This window comes from Mytilus edulis, chromosome 11 (assembly GCF_963676685.1).
Source record: "Mytilus edulis chromosome 11, xbMytEdul2.2, whole genome shotgun sequence".
Taxonomy (NCBI): Eukaryota; Metazoa; Mollusca; class Bivalvia; order Mytilida; family Mytilidae; genus Mytilus; species Mytilus edulis.
Genome location: NC_092354.1, coordinates 48,764,206 through 48,782,812, shown reverse-complemented (window position 1 = coordinate 48,782,812; position 18,607 = coordinate 48,764,206). Strand labels below are relative to the sequence as shown.

The window sequence follows — 18,607 nt, the reverse complement described above, 5'->3', positions numbered from 1 at the left end:
TTACAGCCAATTTCAATGAGTGTGTAGGCAAAGGTAATTTCTTTGGTTAGCTTGCTTGCTAAAACTTTGAAGTCTTTGTTAGGTTAGGTAAAATACCCTCCTTTAAAAGCAGACTAGTCCGACAGATAACCAGTATATCTGTTGGTACTAGGCTAATTCGAAAGGAGGGTAGTATACCTTACCTAACAATGACTTCACGGTTCAGCTAGCAAGCAAGCTAACTAAAGATATTACCTCTAGCTACACACTTATTGAAATTGGCTGTAAAGAAATGATTATGAGCTGAAACCCAAAACTTATTTGACTAAACCCATACCTCTTCAGGGTCCTTGTCTAACAATTCAGCATCATTCTTGGCCTCCTCAGCAAAGGACTGTATAATCTCAAGTGTTGGTGTATTGTTGAGTTGGTCTTTAAGGTGGTTAAGTAGTGTTAAGACAGAGTGGACTGCCAATACATGCATGGTATTGACTATCAGGTAATCAGCAAGTCGTATAAAGCTGTGAGCGAAAACAGAAATGAGTATATTTTTTTGTCGCAAATTTTGCTTTTTAAATGATTATCTTATATTATAGAGAAGTAATAAACTGTAATAAATATATCTTATTATGAACACTGTATGTAAGTATTCATAAATCAAATTAAAAAATAATTGTTTTAATATAGATTATTTTAATACAATATTAAGCATCAAAATTCAGGGTTGTGCAAGTGATAGGAAATTCTAAGCATTGTTTTCTTAAGTGTAGCTTTTCATGAAATATAATAAACAATAGTTTCATCATATCAAAGGTACAGGCATATGTTACTTTAAGTTCTATGTATTTTAATTTTAAATGGAATATGCAAAAAATACTGTATGAATCTCAATGCAATCTGTATAATTTTTATAAAACTAATGGTCTACAGATTTTCTACCGAAATGAAAATGCTCTAGCAATGAGTTTTACCATGTTAAACGTTTGCAGTGGGCTCTCTTATTGGCTTGCTCTGTGTATGTCATTTTGTCTGGTGCCTCTCCATAGATATCCATATCATAAGAGCTAGGCATGAGGAAGCTGGACTCTCTCCCTGTCTCCCCCATCAGATCTGGACTATCTGCTCCCTGATCTATATAATAATCATCTGGAGTAAATCCTGCCTCTAGCAAGGCTGTCCTACAGGCACTTCTTACAACCTCCTTTACTAACTCACGGAACTCTTGTAATCTTTCAGCAACCTGTCAAATAAAGAAAAGATTTTAAACTTTCCTCTAAAAGGTAATATCTCACTTTCAATAATTCATTATTATAAGTGATGTATTAATTTTCTGGATTTTGTGGGTAAAGGTCATCAACAATTTTAAATGTTAAACAGAATATAAATTTTCTACAGTTTTGTGGAAAATTATCCCACAGAAAGATCAAAGGAAAACGGCAATAAATATGCTTTAAGGCTATTTAATCTTTTTTTTGGGTTATCTTTCTGACGGTAATTCAAATACCAACTTACTCCATTGATATCGGCTTAGCTATATGGTAAAATATAAAGAAAATGTATGACCTCTTGAGCATATGTTATTGAAATTTCCCAAGGAAACAGCAATAATAAGATTATCAAGGCTAAAAGTTTACCTCATGAAGCTGTGCAAACTGAGCTTCCCTGAATTCCTGCAGTGTGTAGGTACGGTTCTTTTCTATTTTACATAGTCCCATCTCACTTATCCTGTGACACATTTCTCTAACATTCTGTAAGGCTGGTCTCAATGACTACAAAATACATATTTTTTTAATTTCTGGTTGAGGAGATTTTCATTATAGCTTTGAATACAAAAGTTTAAGTACTTCTGTTGCAAAAGTTTATATTCGCGTTCATGGTTCATAAAAATCAATTATATATTATTTTTATAAGTTTAATCCTTAGGTGAAACCTTGAAATTTTAGAGAAATTGTTGTTTATCAGGAAAATTTCAACACCTATCATTAAAAATTGGCAACAACCCATGAATGCTATTCTACTAATAAATCAGATGTAATATAATTCTACAAATCTCAAATAAGTGATATAACTATATAAAGGAAGATGCGAGCTTTACAAATTCATGATGATTAAACTTTACTTTATTTTTCTTATTGCAAATGTAGTGAAAATAATTTGGTTTACAGTATTTTTATTTAGACTAATACACTTACTGGATTAAGTATAAACAAGTTGTCATTTAATGACTTTGTATGAGACTGTATTTTCTTTGTTCTGACATTCTTTCTCCAAACACTGAATGCTTTCCATTTCCTAAATCTGGCAAAGGTTGGAATCTACAAGATAAATATTTTGTTAATCATATCATTTCATTTCAATATTTGCTTCTTCTTTTGGTTTGTTTTTCTTTAAGTTTTGTTTCTATTTTTATTTTCTATTCCTTCTAAAATTTGATTCAATGCAAATTTTTTAATTTGTGAAATCCTATTCTTTTACAACTTTTGCATCTAGGAAAATATTGCAAACATTTCTGGTTTAGCAGTATTTTTTTTTATGCTTTCTAATTACTGTATTCTCCACCTCTTCAAACTCCTATCAACCACACAATTTTATTTCAGAATGTCATCGCACATTTTATACAAATGATTCTTCAACAAAACATATTTATTTTAGAATGCCTCAGACATCATAAACCTATCATTATACAATAATTCTAATTTGAAATCAAACGAATAAAAAATGTCATACCTCAATAAGTTTTTGGAAGTATTCATACTCCTGTTCCCATCTGTCTAAAGTGACAAATTCTGTTTCATCGTCACTCCTCATTCTAGCCACACCCTTTCTACTGATAGTGCAGTAATCTCCCTTGTTTATCTGTTCATGGTTGACAACTCTGCAAAAAAAATCATGAAAATCTTGTTTGAATCAATATGATAGCGGATTTTTTTATTTTTTGTGGGTACGAAATCATGTGAATTCAGGAAAAAAGTTTTTTTTATCCATATTTAATTTTCTGGTTTATCCAATATCTGCATATAAGCAGAAAGAAAATTTGTACTTGTTGAACATTTAACTTATTGATTGACCTATACACACAAAATTAATGATAATTGGTATCCTATGTATCCCCCTTTCAAAGACCAAAGGGTGAAATATTTTAAATACAATTTTCAATTTTCCAGTCTCTGCCTAGGCTTATTCAAGTCTACTCTTAGGAAATCTTTCCTCGAAAATTTGTCTGTGATTTGAATGGTTTTACACTAATAATTTTTTGGGGCCCTTATTAGTTTGGTGTTCTGTGTGTGCCAACGCTCCATGTTGAAGACTGTAAACCTATAATGGTTTACTTTTGCAAATTGTGACTTGGATGGAGAGTTGTCTCATTGGCACTCATACCATATCTTTTAATATCTGTTGTATTCTTACATGTGTTACATTGTTTTTCTAACCAGATTAACATTTAAAGTTTAAATTCAAATATCGTAGAAAATGTGTGTGTGTCTCTCATTCAAGAATTAAGATAAGACATACAGGTTTTGTTAGTCTTGTATGATTTAAAAAAATTTAGTTTCTTGTGTATAATTCGGAGTTTAGTATGACGTCCATTATCACTGTACTATTATGCATATTTTAGGGGCCAGCTGAAGGACACCTACGGGTGCGGGAATCCTCGCTACATTGAAGACCCATTGGTTGCCTTCGGCTGTTGTTTGCTCTATGGTCGGGTGGTTGTCGCTTTGACATATTCACCATTTCCTTTCTCAATTTTATATATTGCATTCCAAAGCAATCATAAAATAATCAACCTATTAGGGTAAGAAAATTAACACTTACTTAAGATTGTAGTAGTGGTATTTAACAGAAGATTTGGGTACAGCAGGACTCAGATATAGGAATCCAACACTTTTGTCGTATTTGATTAAGTTTGTGATTTCACTGGTATCTGTTAAACCTTCATGGGTTTCAGCAACTACAAACAAAAAATCAATAAAAATATACATTGTACAGTAGTGTAAAGGAGATTAAATTTAGTTTATGGAATTCAAAAATACTTTTTGCCAAGTTTGTTTGAAGTATCTTATGCTACTGTCATTGTAATGAAATAGTCACATTCAAGTAGCGGGAGTTTTCAGTGTTCAGTTTTATATAGTCACAGAGGCTAAATTGAAAAATAAAACTTTTCTCTGCAAAGCCACTCCCACTGGCCCATAGAATATTGTATATATGTTGAACCTGTTAATTGGGCCTAAAATAAAATATTGTTTGTTTCCCCAATCCCGACCGACCCGGAAAAATCGCCGCGACTGGAATAATTTTATTGCCGATTTTGTGTAGAATTTTTTTTTTTAATCGAAATTCATGTGGTGGTGCGGTGCTCCTATGAAATGGAAAAGTAAAAAACATTAGACATAAGAAGGAGACGCTGTTCTTCAAAGCGCCTTTGTAATCGCCATTGTTGAAAACGCCTTGATGACGCGACTTGACTTTCTTCTTCCAAGTGGTCTTGGGTATTTACGATATTCAGAACAATATTCTCTAGATTGTTCTTACATTTACATGGACACCGTCCTGTCAGTTTTTGTTGCCGTTTATTCGGCTGGAAACTTTAAGAAAGTCTTGGTAACAAATGTGTTGCGCAGATTTTCGAAGAAGGAAATATTTGAAGACATATGTGGACGTGATAGCAGATTTAAAATTGACTGAGGCGGAGGAGGATGCTCTTGACAAAAAACACATCCGTGTATCCAAAAAAAGTGGTTCTACAGAAATATTTTAGTCAACACTACGGTTATGACATAAAACTGGCACTAGACTTTAATAAAGACTTTTTGTTTATGTAATTTATACATGTTTCTTGTTTCTCGTTTTTTTATATAGATAAGACCGTTTTTTTCCCCTTTGAATGGTTTTACACTTGTAATTTTGGGGCCCTTTCTATGAGTATTAATAGCTTGTTTGGTGTGAGCCAAGTCTCCGTGTTGAAGGCCGTACCTTACCCTATAATTGTTTACCTTTATAAATTTTTAATTGGATGGAGAGTTGTCTCATTGGCACTCATACCACATCTTCCTATACCTATTTAAGTTTTTGAAATTTTGCATTGACATTAATATTGATGGGACCTCTACAGAAAAAGAAGGATCCTCCTCAAATGTTGTCAATACCTTTGACAAAATGATGGGAGACAGTCAAGCTGTTAACAAACTTTCTAAGCAAAAAGAAGAAGCTATTTACAAGTTAACAGGTACAAATGTATGCATTATAAATGACTGTTCCAACATCTATTTCTTGCAAGCAAAGGTAGACTTTTTTAGGATAAGGAGAGTCTACCCACCTTTGTTTGCATTCTTTTTCTTCATGCAAATTTTCAAACCCTCTATATATCAATTCCTTAATGATTTCCTTATGCCCTGACTTATTTGACCCGAGACCTCATTTAAATTAATCATTTGGTCCCAAATAAAAGCAGATCACTCCACACTAGTCTTGTAAAAGCAGACAGCCCATGCATACTTCTCTAAGAAGAAGGCTGCCACAATGGTAACTGTTTGAGAATCCAGAGCATTGACAGACTGCTAACCAAGTATGACTTCTGTTGTGGATCTGTTCTCACACCTGAAGGTTTGCTTTTACGGTATTCCCGAAAAGATTTTCTTATCATTTTTAATATATAACAATATTAATGTATAATAACATGGTCTTGCATAGCATGATTTTGTGACCCAACATTGAATGAAATTTCCACATTTAACCAGTTGCGGATCCAGAAATTTTCGTAAGTGGGGGCCCACTGACTGCCCAAGAAGGGCCCACTTCCCTGATTCCCTATATAAGCAACCCAATTCTTTCCCCAAAAGGGGGCCCTACCCCTAAATTCTCCTCTGTTAACATACTCTCAGTTGATTATATTTTATATGCATGTTTCATTAAGTAATTCAGTGTTTGATATGGTTTCAATGTTCAAATCCTTCTTTCAGTGGAAAATTGCATACTTCAATGAACGGCATAACTTCATTCTACTAGTACACTCTCTGACGTTGAACTTGGACAGATTTCTGACAGATTATACTGCTTAATATAATAAACAAACGGCTCAGTATTTTAGACATTTTCTTCATTGGAAATTCCCAATATATATAATATATACCTTCAGATAGACTGTGATACACATGTGGAATTTCCGTATTATGACTACCGTGGCACAGCCCGATATATGTGCATTCTGTGCAGCTGTGGGGGCAACAGAGACTGTGTCATTATTGGAAAATTATCACCCAAAAGAAACCGAATTTAATAAACTATTTCAAATTATACATAGAGTTTTATTTAATAAATCTGACATGAGGAAACTGATAGCTTAATATACCCTAGAATTTAAAGTACTGCCCTAAAATGATGGTTTGTAATTTCCTATTTTCAAGAACCAAAAAAAACAAATTTACCAAAAAAATAAAATAATTTACCTACCTACCTACCCACACCTGACTTGATAGGGTCGAGTTTGGGGAAACAAACAATTATTTATTTTTGGCCTTGAATCCCCATTCTCAACAAGCAATTTACAGGTGGCTTTTATTTATTGAAAAATTCTAACATTACAGAACTGAATAAACAAAACTCAATCAATTAACTTTTTAATTCTATTTTTTGTTGCTGTTCAACAATAAAATTATTAGCTTACTTTTAGGTTTTGTGGAAGCAGGTAACTTAGGTCCAGCAGCATGGACTCTTGATCTGGGTGATGCAGACTTTGGTTCCTTGGGAGGGGTAGGCACTCGAAACATCTCTTCCTGTAAACAGACAAAAAAGAATTTGATTTATGTTCTCGTTAAAGAGTTCTGGCACATACCTGTCTTTGGTACATGTTTGTATTGTATGTGTATCAGACAAAAATAATAGTTTTTAGACTGTAACAGACACATACCAAATTTTGTTGAAATGTGTCAAAAGACAATCATTTGTTTTTGGTTGCATTGAAACATATTAGATTTTGTTGGTGTATCAGACACATACATCTGTTTTGTTGAAGTACATTTACATGTCATATGCATACCTGTTTTTGTTGAAGTGTATCAGGAAGTTCTGGCAGAGGAGATTCAGTCAGTGATCTTTCCAATGGCTCTACTGATCCATGTCTCTTTAGTTTCTTGGTCTCAGGTTCATCACTGTCATCGTTAAATTTCCCTGCAGCAGTTAGGGCTTCTTTGTTCTTTCTTTGTATGTATTCAGGACTATTTTTCTCTTGGTAATTTCTTAAACTAGGCTAATATAAATAAATTAGGCTTAAACTAGGCTAATATAAATAAATTAAGACAGGAAATTAATCTTAAGTCATACATATAATTTTTTTTGCATGAAGCGATCAAACTATTTTTTTCTATCAAATTCTATTAATTCTATTATTCTTTTCATCATATGCATAAATTTCTTTATAGAAAGTATAATATATTATTAATTTTTATAATTTATCAATACTGTGACTGATTACTAATGGCGAACATGGGCAGTAAGGAAGTAAGTAAGTGTAACTGATTACAAATGTTCGCTTACCACTGGTTCAAGTCTTGGTTGTGCTGGAACATTTCCTTTTCTGATCTGTGTACTAGTAACTCTGTTAAATCTCAGAGCTTTGGTATTGATAGGAGCTTGGTGTGGGGCATAACTGTATAGCCTTTGTTTGAGTGCTTCTGGGTCAATAGCTCTTAATCCTGTTGGATTACTCTGAGTAACATTACCATTTTCAAGACTGCCATTCAACATTGAATTTCCTAGGGCACCATTCATGCTACGATTTGTAGCAGTAATGGGGTGCCGTCCACCGTAGGACATTTTAGCTTTTTCTTTATTACCCTGAAAATAATAATTCAAAACATATTAGTAAGACAAAACAAAGGGAAAACTACTTGTGAAACAGTTTTATAGACAGATTGATTGACTATTGTTTGCAGCCCAATGACACATATTTTTTCATGCAAAAAAGTCCTGTCAAAATCTTTTATTTTTTTTCTATTTTAGTTACAGAATTTTTATTATAACCATCAATGTTTTAAGAATTACTTTGCAGTGCATGCCTGTCTTTTTAAACACAAGTTAAAGTAATAAAAATGCTTTGCTTGAAGTGTTTAAGACGGTTCATTTAGACATAACAAAGGTTCCTGAAAAATTCTGAAAGTTTAAATACACGTTATTGCTATTTGTACGTCATTACTGGACAAACAATGCTGGACATCACAAAAGTTCCCGTAAAATATTGATGTCTTAATAGAAAATATCTGACGCCACAATGGAAAAGTGATTGTTGTATGACATCAAAAGTTTAAGCAGGACAGATCTCCAAATAGCAATAAGTGTATACAAAATATCTGTAGCCACAATGGAAAAGTGATGTTGTATGAGGTCAATAGTTCAAGCAAGACAAACTCTCGGGTCAACTGGGACAGATTTCCAAAAAGCGAAAGGGTGATTTAAACATGAGGTCAGTATACACCTAATCACTATTTGTCTTCCATTTATACAAGACATCACACAAGTTCTTGTTAAATTTTGACGTCATCATACAAGATATCTGACAACACAATTGAAATTGATTGTTGTACGACAACAATGGTTCAAGCGGTACAGATTCTCAGGTCAGCCAGGAACAGAGATAAGGTGCATACACCTTATAGCTAATACACCTTATCGCTATTAGCCTACTCGGCCAGCTGACCTTTTGACGCATACAACAATCACTTTTCCATTGTGGGGTCAGATATTTTGTTTTATGACGTCAAAATTTTACGAGAACCTGTGTGATATCCAGTAATGGCGGACAAATAGCGATAAGGTGTATTGTCTGCCATTACTGGATATCACACAGGTTCCCGTAAAATTTTGACGTCATAAAACAAAATATATGACGCCACAATGAAAAAGTGATTGTTGTATGTGTCAAAAGTTCAAGCGGCTGGGTCAGCTGGGATTAGCGATAAGGTGTATTGTCCCTAGGGGGCTTCGCAGGCTCCAGCAGCAACTTGAGCAAGGGGGTTAAATTCACAATATTGTTTTAGTCTGTGATTTACCAAGCCTTTAAATACATTGTAAAATACAACCCTACAATTTACATAATTTATCGTGATTGATGTTCACACTGGCATAAATCCAGATGGAATAGTTCCAGGCTCAACAACAAACCATGAAATGTCTTTCTGTGTCATAACTTTTTACAGTTTATCTCAATGAATTACAACTTGAATGTATGACTTTTTATATTTTTTCAAATTGTCAATTGTTTTATTAATCAACTTACTTCTTTACTGCAATAAATAATATTGATATCGAAGCTAAATTAAAGAATTCTGTTACAAAATCAACTTCCAACGGTGACCTAAGCCGCCATGTTGCTTTTTGATCGCCAAGCAACCGCGTATTTTACCCCTTTGATTTTTTTCAACCATTTAAAATTACTTAAAAGCAATCAAATGATCATAAATTATTTTTATAAAATTCAAGCTTTTACAAATATTAGTTTTTATTTTCGTTTAAATAAATCTCAGTTCTGTGTGACTACGAGATTTATGTTGACATATTGAAGGTGAAGGTCGTTGTCGGAGGTTTTACAAAAACAGGAAGCACCGGTTAATTAACTTTTGACGGCTACTCCTCACAGTTATAGATTTGATTAGGTATTTATTCCATATTTATGGTTCTCTATGTATGACCGTCGCGTTTTTCATCACATGAACTAAGCTAATTAGAACTTTCAAGTGCATGAAGTGTGATAAAAGTGACTCATTCAAAGATTCTTGGTGTCCGACATTGTGAAAACAAATACAATAAGGCCCAAAAGTATATTTGTTTACAGTATTTCTGATTACTCTCAATATAAATAGCCAACCATATTATTCAGAGAAAATTTGGAAAACTATTTTCAATGATGTATTCACGATGTAATATGATGCAGGCATAACCTGTGAATGGGGACGAAGTCTGTATGCATTATTTTCTTACCTCAAACATGTTAATAAAGGAAACGGAAATACCGTAATGTTCCCGATTTCGGTTCTTTGGTTAGGGATTAAGCTGTGACGTTGTTTAAATTATGACGTCATATTCAATGTAAACAAAAGAAACGCTTCCATCAGGTAACGTTTTTTTCAAATCAAACAATTATTAAAAATGAAATTGTATACACCTTATCGCTATTCCCGGCTGACCCGTCCGCTTGAACTTTTGACGTCAACAACAATCACTTTTCCATTGTGGCGTCAGACATTTTGTTTTATGACGTCAAAATTTTACGGGAACCTGTGTGATTTCCAGCAATGGCGGACAAATAGCGATAAGGTGTATTGAGTTCCAATCTTATATTTTACTAGACTGATACATATAATTTTCTTTTCAAAGTCTCATGCAATCAAGACAGATTTCTGCGCAAATGCAGGGAAAACCGGAACAGGAACTAGATCTGAAAAAAAGTTAACGATTTTGAGTTGATTAGTAGAAAGAAAAATTTGGGAAATTTTCCCGATTTTTTTTTTTTCATGATTTTTCTAACGTAATTGGGGACTACGTCCCCATATAATGGTAAAAATTCTTGTCAAATGACAGACAGTCATTTTTAGTGCATGAAAATATATACTTTCTTTTAGACAATAAAACAATCAGTTGAATTTGACAAATCACTCCATTTTTTTACCATAATTAACTGTAACGATAATTATTTCAGACATCTGACAAAACACATTAAGGATATTTATACGAATCCTGGTAAAATTTTAACCAATTTGAAGCTATTGGTAGCCCAACATGACCGCTTGACGCCTGACTGTAAAGGGCATTACCACCCTCATTAATTGCATTAATTTCATCACAGACGGGTATATAATTTGATGGGGTTAATAAAAAAAACACGCCTATGGCAGACTTAGTAACTGCAAATTTCATAAACCAATATAAAGTCCGAGATTACTCTGACGTCCAGACAAGCTGGGGCCATGGGACGTCAGAGCTCGTCCCATATCAAAAAGTTTATATTTGCCCACCCAACATAGATGCGCTGCTTCATCGCTTCTGGTGCTGACTGGCGGCCTTGGAATTATATAAATCGGGCATCAATCTGTTCATTTTTCATTTATCTCTTCATTTATGTAAGTTTCACCTCAGAGGTTTCCAAAATTAATCAATCTCGCGCAGTTTCTGGAAGTTCAATATTTTATGTATTTTATACTGAAAAACCTATATGATTCATTTCCCTTTAGATATACTGTTCCCAAGAGTTCTTGAAAAGTGATCATGGTGGCGGTCTGAGGGATTTGCAAAGGACCAACACCATTTTGGTTTTTTGAAATAAAACTAGTGGAGATTGGTCTCTTATTCCCAGAAGTAAAAAAAAAATTATATCATGATCTGTAAATTGACAGTATCTTTTGAAAAATGAAATATTTGTTATAATTGCATAAGTGTTTATAATGTTTTTTTACTTACAATTTAGATGAAAAATAGATATGCAGAATTCTGAACAATAATGCAGCAAACTTAATATGTTTTTGTTAGAAAGATGGAATAATTTAAACAAACAATACGTTAATGATAGTGGGCAAAAAAAAATTAAAGTGTTGAAAAATATTTTGACAAAAAAAAGATATTAAACTAAACTGTTATATGTTGGTGTTAAGTAAAATACAAAAAAATGGCTCGGAATTCGAAGGAGAAAAAACAAGGAAGGTTTTAAATAAAAAAAGTGAAAGACAATTATTTTACAGCTTTTACGAGTCTTGATAGCAAATGACTTAGTCTTTGATCATCATGACAATATTTATTACTCATTTTGTCTTTAAAATGATTCTGACATTATTAAACATGTTAAAGAAAACCTGTTTATGTTGACTTTATTTTAAAACAAAAACAAACAAAAAAAATGTTTTTTAAAGCAATACACTAACATCATGAACATGACTAACTGAAGCATGGTTAAAATCTCATTCAACCTAAAACCATTATAGAATTGGAGCAACGGTAATTCTGAGTGAACAGACCTGGATTCAACTTGTACCACAAAACAAACTCATACCATTGTTAACTCGTACCATTGTAAACTCGAACCAAATTCAGTCTGCACCAAAAACTTTTTCAACTACTAGCATGACTAGTCCGAAGACCTATATTCTGACATTTTTCTTATTGGTCCAAAAAAAGTTTTGCAAAAATTTACTAGTCCGAATGAAATTTTACTAGTCTGGGGCATCGGACTAGTGGCTAACCGTGCAGACTGCAAATTATCTAAATGCATTCAAATGGTGGTTAATGATGATAAATTTTTAAATTTTACTACTCAATACCTCACAAATCATGATTAGTTCAGTCAGTTTTAAGTAGATAATTTGAAATCACAATGACACATGTGTAGCTGGTTTTTCCTTGTCTAATAGATAAAGCAAACTGTAGCAGATTGGCTTTGTTGTCTCCCTTGAACAGTTCAAATTCTTTATAACCTTGTACTTTACAGTTCATTGGTGTCAATATAAAATTTCAAAGTAAACAAGTTTTTTTTATATTATAGATTAGACCGAACGTTGGTCTTTTCAGTTTGAATGGTTTTACCCTAGTAACATTTGGGGCCCTTTATAGCTTGCTGTTAGGTGTGAGTCTAGGCTCTGTGCTGAAGACCCTACTTTGACCTATAAAGGTTTACTTTTATAAATTGTGACTTGAATGGAGAGTTGTCTCATTGGTACTTATACCACATCTTTCTATATCTAAGTAATCAGACAGAGATTCCGAATGTTCATATTATGATATTGTCTCTAAAAGAGGGACAAAAGATACCAAAGGGACAGTCAAACTCATAAATCTAAAACAAACTGACAACACCATGGCTAAAAATGAAAGACAAACAAACAAACAACAGCACACATGACACAACATAGAAAACTGAAGAATAAACAACACAAACCCCACCAAAAAACTAGGGGTGATCTCAGGTGCTCCAGAAGGGTAAGCAGATCCTGCTCCACATGTGGCACCCGTCATGTTGCTTATGTGATAACAAATCTGGTAAATAACGGTAGTCTAATTCGGGAGGTCACATTCATGAAAGGGAAATAATAGTCTCTTATAGTTCTTAATAGAATGGTACAAATGTACTTGTATTTTATATCTGTGTAAATACAAGTACATTTGTACCATTCTATTAAGAACTATAAGAGACTGATCTACACACTAATCATAATCTAATAATTGGATTTAAAAAGTTGATTATTTAACTACAGACATAATTACACAATCAAAGGAATTTAATTTATCAATCAAAAGTTAAATGTTTGTTGTTTATATCAATTATGAGTGATTGTCCTGAATATGCATGAAATATTTGCCACTGGATGTTGAACAACCAACAATCAGTCAATCAATGATGTATTTGTTTTTAAAGTTCATTTAAAAAGTTCATTTAATTTTCCTAAAGACATTCTTATTTCAATATTGAACCCATAGCTGCTATATAATTCCAATAAAAAAGGGAACATGAAAAAAATATGAAATTCTTGAATAATTTTGCTATCAAATGTCATTTGTTATAGATTATTGATAATTTAAAGTCAACTATTGTTTTTGAAAAAAAAACAAAAAACAGTTGTACATTGTTGTATGAGGATCTATATATGAGGAAAACGAAAGTTTTATTGAAATGTATGATTTTTTTATTGTGCTTAAAAATGATAAAAATCATGGAAAGATTTAATTAGATCTTGCTTATTATTTGAAATCTTTGGACAAATTCAAGATTTCATGACCTTGGTAATTTAAAATCATATTTCCCATTTTTTTTTTGCATTAACATGTTTCCCTCCATAAAAATGTGATTAAGTGTTAAAGATACATGAGATGATTAGATGTAGGTTAAGATTACTTAATCAGAGGTAAACAACATGTTGTTTATTACATGTTTATATCACACACATGCTACATTCTATAATAACTGTTACCATAGCAACTGATTATTTTTGGCAAGTAAGAGGTCATATTGGCATCCATTATCAGACTTAGATCAGTTTTTCAGGTAGGATAAATTAGTTATTTTTGTGATACTTTTCATGCTAAACAAAACAGTTACTCTACATTTATTTGACCAGTGTTTTCATCAAAGAGTTAATGTTCAGTGTTAAAGAAAATAAGAAAGTTACAATTTTTGGATGTGTTTTGAATTATGATTAGATAATATTGACTGGTGCAGAACACTTAGACAGGAATGCATAAGCACATGGAAGAGAACAAACACATATATGTTGATTTTATACAACTTTGATATGAGGCTGATTTTTTTTACAAGAGTCAATTAATTCATTTTGATTATTAATAATCAGATGGCACTTGTGAATAAAAAAAATAATTTAGAATTTTAAATTAACGTTAATGTTATTATAATTTATAATTGGCCTCAACTGTTTAGTTGGATTAAAATTTAACAACAAATATGGGAAAAGAAATATGATTAATGATATATTCATAGGCGGATCCAGGGGGGGGGGGGGGGCTGGGGGCCCCCTTAGCTCAGTCAGTGGGCCCCCCCTTAGGAAAAGTTCTGGATCCGCCACTGATATTGTCTGATCATTTTGACTGTTTTCAATTACTGATAATGGTTTGAATAAGTTTGTTTACATAAGTTGTCTTCCCACTATTTTGTTCTTAATTAGGAGTAACATGGATTCTTGCAGTATACACCTCTGTTAGAAAATACAAAAATTGACAAATTCCTCCTATTATAATTATGAGTATCAACCTCTTTTTATGTCTGCAAAGATCCATTGCAGTGGCGGTTCCAGGGGGGTTCGGGGGATTGGAACCCCCCTTTTTTTTGGCCGATCAATGCATTTGAATGGGAGCATATAGTTGGAACTCCCCCTTTACTCTGGGTTGGGAACCCCCCCTTTTTTAAATGGCTGGATCCGCAACTGCATTGATTTAATCAATGTTTAAAATATATTACTAAGATGTGTGCAAAAAACTTACCATGAGTAAAATAACATGTAAAATGTCAACGTTCAGATAAAAAACAAATGACTGAAATGTTATGTATCCTTATTGTTTAAATTCAATTAAAGAGTGAACTTTGTCCACATGCAATTATATATGCATTTCTAACTGAAATAAAATAAAATCTTAAATTTATGTAAGTTATTTAAAGTAAGTTACATGCATGAGATTAAATATTAAGAAGCTTAATTTTGAAGTCTGTAAAATGAAGGGAAAATACCATGAACCTTTATAGAATAATGCTGTAGAATAGTATATTTTTGTGGGTGCCAATTTTTCGTGGTTGGAGAAAAAAAAATTGTTTCATAGGTCAGTGACACTCTTTAAGCACCCTAACTTTCTCCACAAGTACAAGCTGAGTGACATCAAAATAGCTGAAAGTACTGTTAAACACCAAAAAAATCAATCAATCACTGGTTGTTTCATTTCAGATTTGTCATGTTTGTAGACACAACTATTGTAACAAATAAGATTAAATAAATACATGGCATTAAGCCCTTTTGTTTGGATTACTAAATGAAGTTAAGAAAGTACTCTATCATGCCAATGCACCTGTTATTTTAATACATGTATTCAATCTGTTGTTTATATGAGAAAAGGTGGAGTCCCCTATATATAAGATTGGGAAATTGAAAATTTATTCAACAAACAATGAAGGTACCGGTACTAAAATTTTTTGTCATGATTTAAGATATCCATTATATACCTTTATGTACCTGTATTTGCAATTTAAACTTACATGACTTTATAACTGTGTTTTTTTTAACTGTTATTTATTGAACAAGGCAAATATTGACTTTTCTATACAAGTGTAAAACAGAAAAGATAACCCCTTTGAAAACTCAATGACATGTACAATTTATATTGTATAACACGTTATTGTTTTAAGTTTTTTTTTTAAATCTCAGATCTCAATAATCTTAATAATCTTCATTATCTGTGGTCACACTACATGATGGTGAAGATTTCACCAGTTTAAATGTCTCGTTTGTTTACCTGGCCTTTTAGTCAACAAATAAACTAGTGTTGACGTTTACAATTGTAGGTAAAAGCTATAATCGCCTGCTGTTTATTCATTACTTTACCTGGGGTATATATACTTATATTGTATACTGGTATATGTTATATATGCATTAGGGGATTATAAGATGGACAGGTAAATTATTTACATTGCGGTTTTAAATGAATATTGAATGTAAAATTTTCTTATATTTTTGCAAATTGTATTTCAGATACGAGTCACTGATATATATAAAATCAAATTTTTGTGGATTTGTGTATATTTGCTAGTTGCACATTCTAGTAATTTAAAAAAAAAATCTTGTGTTTATCTCGTATTGTATTTCATAAATAGAGTCACTGATACATACATATTCTAACAGAAGCTTTTGTGACTATGTATCATGATGTATATTACTATATTAGCTAGTTGCACCTTTTGGTAGTTTTGATTAAAAAATATGAATCGAGACAAGTCTTTAACCTCAAGATGACAAATTATTTTAGTTATAGGTTTATTAATAAGTTTTATTTTAAAAATATGTATTGAAAGGTCTTTAAACCCCTAAAACTCTGTTAAGATTTCAAATTAATGAACTGTGTTTTCTTCTTCTTTAACAATTGGAATATTTTCAAATAGGTCTGTAAAACATTGTGATTATTGTCAAATATTTTCACTCTTCGAGAATATTTACTATGACTATAGTAATGATTCTGCTCTTGAGAATGTTTTTTTGCTGATTGAAGAATGATGATATTCATGATATTGAAATGAACATCTGGTATAATTGTAGAATATTTACATTTATTTTCATTTACTTAAGTTCACATAGATATAAGAATGTGTGGTATGAGTGCTAATGAGACAACTCTCCATTCAAGTCTTAATTTGTAAAAAGTAAACCATTATAGGTCAAAGTACGGTCTTCAACACAGAGAATGGCTCACACCAAACAGCAAACTATAAAGGGCCCCAAAAATGACTTGTGTAAAACCATTAAAACTGAGAAAAAAAAACAGGCTTATCTATATAAAAACGAGAAACAAGAAACATTTAACTACAACCACTGAAAATCATGTACATTTACCCTAAAAATTTTGGAAAACTGCCACACATCTTCGCTAGCCAAGGGTTACGATCCACTCCCGCTCTCTTCACCCTTTGGCGGATTGAGCCAACATTTGTGATAACAATGTTGCGCCATCTATCGGAAGATAAAAATCACGCCCATTCCGAATTCCGAATACATTATTATTGACCAATGGTAGCACTTGAACTCTTTAATTTGGAGGTATAAACACGGTAGCGTCTAGATTCTACACACTTGGTAAAGCCGGAAATGAAAGTATACGTCAACATTCATGCATTTGTGCATGAAACATACACAGTAACTTCTATTGGTTGATTAAAAACATTCAAGTTGTCACTAAATAGTCGTATGTTTAGGGATGTAAGGACTTGTTGCACAATAAACACGTGGTAATTGTTTACAAACACTTACTATATTTAAACGTGATCATGTTATAGGCGCTTTCTGATTGGATGCAGCGAGTTTTGACTGCAACCAATAAAAATCCTTACCTTGTGTCTCTGAAATTTTATCTCAATCCGCCAAGGGTGAAGAGAGCGGGAGTGGATCGTAACCCTTGGCTAGCTAAGATGAGTGCCACACAATTAACCAGGAAATTATTATTAATTTACATAAGACATGTCAAAGCTACTGAGTACATGTATATATACTGTAAATTCAGAAATTATTGCGAGGTTTTTATTATTGCGAATAATGCGACTGAGTTGTAAACGCAATAATTAAAACTCGCATTTTGTAATATTTGAACTGACTTAAGCATGACTTTTCTCAAAATCGTAAAAATTAAAATCGCATTCAAGTGTAAAATGACAAAATCGCAATAATAAATGCACGCAATAATTTCTGAATTTACAGTATCCTAAAGTTCAAATTTTCATTGATACAAATGTATTCAATAGTTTACTGTCTATTAATATATCATATTCACCAAAATCTTATGATTCCTGTTCTTTTTCTTTTAGGTAAAGAATAAGGAGCAATAAATTGTTGAAAAACAGCAGTATTTGTTAGAAGGGCATTTTCGTGGAATTAAAGAACACATTAACATCTTATCATAACATGTGAGTAAAATACATAACAATGCTTATGTTTTTTATGCCTGATCTAGGGGACTTATGTTTTCTGGTATGTGTGTTCGTTTATCCATCTGTTTGTTAGTTCATTCCTCCATCTGTCTCGCTTGAGTTTAAAGTTTTTGTTCAAGATAAGTTTTTGATGAAGTTGAAGTCCAATTAAGCTGACACTTAGAACACCTTTTCTCTATGATATGATCTTTCTAATTTTAATGTCAAATAAGAGTTTCGACCCAAATTTTATGGTCCACTGAACTTTAAAAAAATGATTATTATTTCATTGATAGTGCAAGTGGGGCATCCATTTACTATGGACACATTCTTGTTTAATGTTTTTTATTTACCCTTTTTAACCATTGTCAATGGACAAAATGTTTTCAAAAATATGACACACTATACCTCAATGAGACAGCAAACAAACCACACAAAAAAATCAAAGATTATCCTGCAGTATTCATAACTGTCAAAGGT

General features: G+C 32.4%; 2 protein-coding genes across 7 annotated transcripts in view; one reads left to right on the top strand and one right to left on the bottom strand.

The window, feature by feature from the left end:
- LOC139494715 (dynein axonemal heavy chain 6-like) overlaps window positions 1-9,365 on the bottom strand; it is a 75,462-nt gene extending 66,097 nt beyond the window's left edge. For all 6 annotated transcript variants that reach the window (XM_071282904.1, XM_071282905.1, XM_071282906.1 and 3 more), the window contains exons 1-10: window positions 9,251-9,365; window positions 7,513-7,812; window positions 7,016-7,225; window positions 6,644-6,752; window positions 3,796-3,931; window positions 2,707-2,854; window positions 2,172-2,294; window positions 1,614-1,748; window positions 951-1,219; window positions 317-500 (exon numbers count right to left, since the gene is read on the bottom strand). In XM_071282904.1, the coding sequence (XP_071139005.1) occupies window positions 317-500; window positions 951-1,219; window positions 1,614-1,748; window positions 2,172-2,294; window positions 2,707-2,854; window positions 3,796-3,931; window positions 6,644-6,752; window positions 7,016-7,225; window positions 7,513-7,791 (1,593 nt within the window). In that variant the 5' untranslated portion in view covers window positions 7,792-7,812; window positions 9,251-9,365. The remainder of the gene's footprint in view (window positions 1-316; window positions 501-950; window positions 1,220-1,613; window positions 1,749-2,171; window positions 2,295-2,706; window positions 2,855-3,795; window positions 3,932-6,643; window positions 6,753-7,015; window positions 7,226-7,512; window positions 7,813-9,250) is intronic.
- Window positions 9,366-9,511: 146 nt separating this feature from the next.
- Window positions 9,512-18,607, top strand: part of LOC139494722 (tropomodulin-2-like) — a 31,081-nt gene continuing 21,985 nt past the window's right edge. The window contains exons 1-2 of the mRNA XM_071282925.1: window positions 9,512-9,626; window positions 18,026-18,124. The gene's annotated coding sequence lies outside the window, so the exon portion shown is untranslated. The remainder of the gene's footprint in view (window positions 9,627-18,025; window positions 18,125-18,607) is intronic.